The 7,736-nt window shown below is 42.5% G+C and overlaps 1 protein-coding gene and 1 pseudogene across 1 annotated transcript; both read left to right on the top strand.

The window, feature by feature from the left end:
- Positions 1 to 489: 489 nt before the first annotated feature.
- Positions 490 to 4,369, top strand: duox2 (dual oxidase 2). The gene is made up of 7 exons (XM_037683705.1): positions 490 to 636; positions 777 to 834; positions 917 to 1,051; positions 2,706 to 2,913; positions 3,021 to 3,235; positions 3,302 to 3,492; positions 4,358 to 4,369. The coding sequence occupies exons 1-7, from the start codon at positions 490 to 492 to the stop codon at positions 4,367 to 4,369; spliced, it is 966 nt and encodes a 321-aa protein (XP_037539633.1).
- An 860-nt stretch (positions 4,370 to 5,229) lies between these two features.
- On the top strand, positions 5,230 to 5,593 carry LOC119416470 (annotated as a pseudogene).
- The last annotated feature ends 2,143 nt before the right edge of the window (positions 5,594 to 7,736 follow it).

Genomic DNA, 7,736 nt, shown 5'->3' with positions numbered 1-7,736 from the left:
TGATGTGTGGATCACACCTCTTTTCCACAGCAGCATCCTCCTCCTCCTCCTCTGTGACATAAAGGGGGATACCACCTGTATAAAAGAAGTGGACGTCTCCTCATCTTCATCAGTTCCTGCCCTGCAAATATCAGGTAAATGACTTTTTTTTTTAAATCCTACTCCTCTTTAAATTATTACATTTAGGTTTAAACAACTGCATTAATTAAAATCAGGGAATGTACCATTGAATAATTGACTAAAGCTAATCACATGGATAGGCAGGATATTTTATTATCTTACAGATTTATTTTCAGTAAAAACAGGCCATGCGTGGCTCATTTAGATGTTGTTGTGTAAGTTCAACATGCTCAGTGCATGTTTGTTATCAGCTTTAGGCAACAAGAGCCACTATCTGTGCATCTGGAGGAAACTGAGACGTCTGCTTCTAACACTGCCTGCTCTGTTACGCCGCCTAGACTCAGCTGTATCCTTAGATCAGTCGCTAAGATGACTTTCTACGACGACATTTACCCGTTCTACCCTCCACAAAGGACTTCCTTCATCTTCAGCGGGCGCTTGCTCACCATTATTCTGGTCTTCCTTGTGCTAGCGTTCAGTCTTCTCCTCATTCTGCCCGGAATACGAGGAAGGACGGTGAGTGCAGCCCACCTGATAACGTGTGGGGTCACTGCAAACAGCCCTGGAGTTCTTCTGTCCCTCCATGTGCAGCATTAGGCTGCACTCGTCTTTTTCTACTAAAAACACCCGGCTTTGCTCTTTCTGCTTCTTTGCAGAGGCTGTTTTGGATGTTCAGGATAATTACCAGCTTGTTCATCGGTGTGGTTTTAGTGGGTGAGTTTTTGTCTTCGTAAACCGCAGATTTCCCTTTTTGTTTAAATCTATAAATGTTTACCTTTATGTTCTTTCTGTGCAGTGCTCAACTACACTAACAGCTGGGCTGAGGCAAGGATGACCACAAACGCTACCTACAAGTCTTTCAGCAACGCAGTAATTAACGCTGAGGTCGGCCTGCACGTCGGGCTGTACGGCATTAACGTGACACTGAGAGGTGAGTCACTCCTGCTCCTCAGGTGTTGACAGCTTCCACGGCTTGAGCAACTCTCTTTGTTTTTGAGCTCCAGCACTGATTAAAATCCTCTGGTATTAAGCAGCTTCTAAATTTAGACAAATATTACTCAAGATGCAACAAAAACACATGACTTACCCTGCACAGTGCAGAAGCTGCGTGTAAGATAAATACACTGACAGTTCAACCATTTGCAGCAGGCATCATACTCTATATGAGCTTATCAGTCTCTCAGATGGTTGTGGAGGCATTTTGGCCCACTCTTTTTGACAACGTTGCTTCAGTTTATTGAGGTTTGGTGGCACGTGTTTTGGCACAGCTCTGTTAAAGTTAAATGTTTCAGCTGGGCTGCAGTGTGGACTATGATTGAATATGGGACACTGAAGAAGCTCTATTTGTTTTTGTTTGTTTCTTCTCAAGACATTCTGTTGTTGATGTTCTGCAGTGTTTAGGGTGTTTGTCCCGTTGCATGACCCAATTTAGGTCAAACTGATTGCATCACTTTCGATTGAAAAAACTTTTAGCTTACAGAGGAGTTCAGCAAAGCGTCCACATCCTACTATTACAATACAAGTCTTTGACTAAAATGTTTGATGTTTCACTTTGATCCAAACTGATGACGCTGTGCACGTTGATCAATCTTTGGGCTCGTGCTTCAAATGGTCACTGCTGCAGAAAACTTGTGGTTTGTTCAAATGCAGTTTTGCAAACCTGCTTTAGTTTTTGTTAAATTAAAGAGTGTGTCCAAGCATAAGCGTAGCAAGCTCCCATGTTAATATTTGTCCTGCATCTCCTCACACAGTTTTGAAATAAAACATGCAATTATGCATTAAAATACACAACTTGTTCTGGAATAGTGTGCTATTACTTTTGCTAGCATTATGTTGCACAACTTAGAAACAATAGCAAAAAGCTGTGAACAAAAATGGACATTGATGGAGTATTGGTGAAACAGATGATGAAACTCCACTCTCGTTTTCTCTCAAGTCTTCCCAGTGCACTGGAGGCAAAGTCTCTTTAACTTGTGTCTCCTGAGCAACCACTGTGGAAACAAAGGGTCAGACGTGTGGCCGTCAGAGGCTTCTGACGCTAACGGCTCAACAATTTTTAAGATCTGACATCTAACTGGGGAGTGGTGGCACAGAGGTTGGAGAAAATGAGCCTGTGATCAGAAAGTCGTAGGTTCAACTCCCCGGACTGACAACATCAAAATGTGGGTAGAAAAGGTGAAACACCCACACCTGCCTCCACCCTCATTTACCCCACTCTGGCTTGGCAATTGTTTTTTCGACAGATACCCTTCATGACTCAACCACAGACCACCGAGCTACCACAGCCCTCTATTGGGGGGGGGGGGGGGGGGGGGGGGGGCTTGCTCAAGGGCCCAGTGTGGGGCAAATGAGAGTGGAGGCAGGTGTGGGTGCTTCATCTTTCTCACCAACATTTTGATGTTGTCGGTCCAAGGGGTTGAACGGGCGACCTTCCGATCACCGGCCTGCCCTCTCTAACCTCTGCACCACCACTCCCCCCTCATAACAGGTCGTATGTAGTTACAACTGTTTAATTTATGTGTAAGAAGCACAAGAAGTGACAGAAGCTGAACATACTTTTTCAGTGACTGTGTCCTCTCCTTCAGGAAATCCCATCGTACAGTTCAACGAGACCATCAACTACAACGAGATGTTCAGCTGGCACGACACGATAGAAGAAGAGTATGAGGAAGCTCTGGAGAAAGGCTTGCCCAACCCCATCCTGTACATTGCTGAGAAATTCACCCTGAGCAGCCCGTGCGGTCTGATCTTTCAGTACAGATACTCTGGACGGTTTGCCTCTGCCACGCTCTGGTGATTTCTAACAACTCTTATTTTCACATCATTCTTCTGCCACTTCTTTTTTATCTTTATGTCCAAAAGCAAAAATCAAAAACGTTTTCACGTGAACCGTTCTGCAGGACAGCGTTTTGCTGCTGGGTGCTTGCCAACATCCTCTTCTCCATGCCCGTCATCCTGTACGCCGGGTACATGATGATGGCCACGGCCGCCTTCATTTTCTCCTCCATGGTTTCCTTCTCCACCATCATGAACGTGCCTCGGTGTGTTTTCTCCATCGGAACGGACTCCTTCGTTACAGAGTTCAGCCATTCATTTTGGCTGGCTCTGGCTACAGGTGAGCATGCTACAGTGTGAATAAAACCAAGAGTTTTTATTTTTTACTGACTGAGGCGACTTTCAGGTGTTCTGTGCACCATCACCGGGATCCTTGTGGTGACTTTAAACTTTCTGATGCCGGAGAAGATGAAAGCAGCTTTCAGTGTCGGCGTCGACAGCTGCGAAGATGAGGATGATTTTTATGGGGAGGGTTACCTGAATTCAGTTTTCCTTGAAGAAGCAATGATTTCACCTCTGACATCAAAAGTTACAACAGTAAGTTCTCATCAGCAACATTTTCCCTAGATTACCGTATTTTTTGGCCTATAAGTCACAGTTTTTTGCATAATTTACATGCCCTGCGACTTATACATTGAAGCGACTTATTTATGTTTTTTGTTCACATATTTATAAATAATTTTTGGCTGAGATATGACCGCTATCACTATTCTGACTGAAGTATTGAACACTACCATTTTCAGCCGCTAGATGGCACTCGAGTAGTATGGCATGCAGTTGTGTCATTTAATAGGAAAAAGTGGCTGTTAGTGACACAATCGGCTTGCCATATCCTCCCTCCTTCATCCAGCTCACTTGCAGCAACCTTCAAATCAGTTTCATTTCGCTGCTCCGCCCCGGTGAAATGCAGCTAATTTGACCATTGAAGTGAATTTATTAAGTAAAAGTTCAACTGAGACACACTTCTACTATAAAGTCGAGCAAACAAATAATTATTTTTAGGTGTTTATCTTGTTAAATTCTTGTTAAAGTCCTCCCGTGCACGCTCCTGCGTCCGCCATTTGGCAGCCAACCGATTTTAGGCACAACACCGGCCCACATTTCTGGGTTGTCAGCGGTGACGCATAATAGCTGCAATGTATTTATGGATATTTCCACTTTATTAGACATATTTGGACTGATGCGACTTATAGGGCGGTGCGACGTGTACGGTGGAAAATATGGTAGTCATTTTATCAGCAGCATATACTGCTAAATACATATTCAACCTCAAAATAAGGTAGAAAATGAGCGGTGCTGTGCGATTACTATTACAACATTTACAGCATATGTTAAACATCCTAAATCTATTTGTTTCCTTTATTCTCACCTCCGCTGTGCAACACTTTTGTTTGTTTTTCAGGAGCTTTTCTGACGTGGACCAGAGAGCTCAGGGAGCGTTCGCAGTTCATACTTGAAAACAATTCATCTGAATGTGATTCAATTGGACCGTCTTGATTCAAACAGTTTTAACTTCCTGTGTGAGCCTGTAAGTGTTAATTGTAAATATGCATTTGAAATTTGTAAAGTCAACATTCATGGTGCAGTAGTTGTGAAAAGATTATATTCATTTGTATGTGATCTTTATTGTGTCTTTGTGTGTCTGGTGTTTACACACCGATCAACGTGAATGAAACGTGTATATTTGTCTTAATTCAATTATATTTTAATAATTGGAGGCAGAAATGTTTAATAGATTGTTTGGTAATGCCTGGGGTTTCTTAAAAAAAACAACCTTTATGACCCATTTTGAAAACAACCTCTTGTAATAATAAAGATTTTATGAGCAGCCTCAAAAGTGGAACTATTTTCATTTTCAAGTAATTGTAAAAGAAATGAGGGGGCAGATGAGTATTAAAGCAGTAGTTCAAATCTTTTCACTTTCTGCTTGAATCAAATTCACATCTTACCTGTTGCTAGCTCCGAACGATGTCCGATTAATTCTGCCTGATTGACGAGCTGATGGCTAGTCAGAGCGAGGCCAAGACCAACACGAATCAGTTCACACTCTGATTTTCAGACGTCTGACAGACGCTTTTGTTTAGAAAAAAGTGTAAGAGATTTTTTGTTGTGAACTTGAATCAGTGGTGTATTTTCGTTAAGTGGGACTGACTCGCCGACGGCCGATTCAGCACTCTCACGATCCAAACCGACCTGTGACAAAGGTCATAGTGTGACTGCAAAGTCTTAGTTTTTTTTGTAGTGTTCTACAGAGAGGTATTCAGTGAGCTAAGCATGTCCAGAACCCAGCAGACCGCCCGTAAATCCACCGGAGGTAAAGCTCCCAGGAAGCAGCTGGCCACCAAGACTGACCGCAAGAGCTGCCAGGCCACCGGTGAAGTGAAGAAGCCTCACCACTACAGACCCGGTACCGTGGCTCTGAGGGAGATCCGCCACTACCAGAAGTCTGGTGGGTCTGTTCGAGGATACCAACCTGTGAGCCATCCATGCCAAGACCAAGAGGATCACCATCATGCCCAAAGACATCCAGCTGGCCCGCAGGATCCATGGGGGAGAGGCCTTAGACTGGCTCCAACTGGATCTCAACCCACAAGACCGAAGGGTCCAAGATGGGTTGGATGGATGGATAGACGGATAGATATAGATGGATAGATGGATAGATGGATAGATGGATGGATGGATAGATATAGATGGATAGATATAGATGGATAGATAGATGGATAGATCGATCGATCAGCCAACTTGGTACCAGAAAGTCACGATTCAACTCCCATCCATTCCCACATGTCGTGGTGTCCCTGAGCAAGACACCCCTGGTTTTGTCATTGTAAGGAAATATACAGTGATGACAACACATAGCACTTTACTTTACTTTTTCACAGCCGTGAGTCATTTCCCCCCTTATCCTCCTCCCTTTATAGTGTCTGACTATAATAGTTACAGCATCAACTTCAGGGTTTGATTTTATTTTATTGTTTGACTGATATCCGTCAGATCTTTGTGGCTTAGTTGATTTTCCTGCAGATAAAAGTTGTATAGATAATAAATCTTGTGTCTTATAGTGTGACATGAGTTTAGCTGTCAGTGCAGCATGTATGTATTTATGATAGCTAAAACTGAGCACAATTTACATCCAGTCTATGATACTCCCAAAATATTTTTTAAATGAAATGTTGCTGTTTATATATAGGTAAATATTTTCCCCACTGCACACGTTCTACCAAAATGCTGAGATGTCCATGCTGTGCCACAAGGTGGTAAGAGTGTCCACATCACATATCAAAATAGAGAAAGAGCATGTTTAGCTTGAGTAAATGTTTTACAGTTAAACCATTTAAGCATGTTTAAAGTAAAATATTATCAGAATCGAGATTTTAAAAGACAAATGAGTAAAAAAAAAAGGGCAGCAATGTTTTGGTTTCTTTGGCCCTAAATGAAATGAAATAAGCATAAAATTGGATAATACAATGGTATTGTTTCTTAAAATAATAATAAAAAAAACTCCATGACTCTATATGGAAACACTGAAAACTTCTTGTCTTTTTAAATTTGAAACTGGGTAACATTTTAAAACTTCTGTTTTTAAAAACATGCCAAGTAAAACAGGCATGAAAAGTTTTAGAGCAGTTCAGAAGACTGCTACTTTTATAAAACTTTACATTGCCATCAGTTTTGCATTACACAGTCTATTTTTTACAGGGAATACTATGGTAAACTGTAAGTGTAAAGAGCAGCAGCAGCCAACAGTAGCATTTCCTGCAGGAACGTCATATTTTAGCCAAAATAATCACAGGGTGTGAAACTGAAGGCAGTCTTGATGCTTAAAATAGTGCTTTTGAAGACAGAAGTCATCTATTTCAGTTATTATTTATTACTATTTAGTTATTCCAATCTGGCTTCAAATCTCTCCATAGCACTGAAACTGCTCTACTGAAGGTTTTTAATGACATTTCCATATCCACAGACGCAGGTGATTCTGTGCTGCTTGTCCTATTGGACCTTACATCTGCTTTTGACACCATCGACCACAAGATCCTCATTTCTAGACTGGAGCAGTGGGTGGGCATCACAGGGTCAGCCCTTAAATGGTTTGGGTCCTACCTCTCTGACAGAACCTTCTGTGTCAATATCAAAGATTTTAGTTCGGCATCGACAGCGCTCCAGTGGAGGGGTACCACAGGGGTCCATCCTCGGTCCCCTTCTCTTTTCTTTATACCTACTGCCACTAGGTGCTATCTTCCGCAAACACAACATACCCTTTCATTTCTACGCCGATGATTGCCAAATTTACTTCCCCCTGCGTCACAGAGGCACACGCTCTATTCAGCCTCTTCTTGACTGCCTGGCTGACATCCGGGACTGGATGGCTTTAAACTTCTTAAGCTTCAATGAGAAGAAGTCTGAAGTCATGCTGTTCCATCCCAGTGGCTCACACATGAACCATGACATTGACCTTTTCTCTCTAGCCCCGCTAGAGAAACAAAAGGTCACTAATCTGGTGGTGATAATGGACCCGTCCTTAAAACTCAACAGTCACGTAAACACGATGGTCAAATCCTGTTTTTTTCAGCTGAGACGGCTGTCTAAGCTGAAGCCTATACTCTCCAAAAAGAACCTTGAGACAGTGATCCACGCCTTCATAACATCTAGGCTTGATTACTGCAATTCACTTCTGTTTGGAATCAGTCAGTCCTCCATTGCTCGTCTACAACTGGTCCAAAATGCTGCAGCCCGATTTTTAACTGGTACAGGCTATAGAGAGCACATCACACCAGTTTTGG

Source organism: Nematolebias whitei, chromosome 10, assembly GCF_014905685.2.
Source record: "Nematolebias whitei isolate Nwh7 chromosome 10, NemWhi1, whole genome shotgun sequence".
In the NCBI taxonomy this organism is placed as follows: Eukaryota; Metazoa; Chordata; class Actinopteri; order Cyprinodontiformes; family Rivulidae; genus Nematolebias; species Nematolebias whitei.
This window is presented reverse-complemented; position numbering and strand designations above follow the sequence as displayed.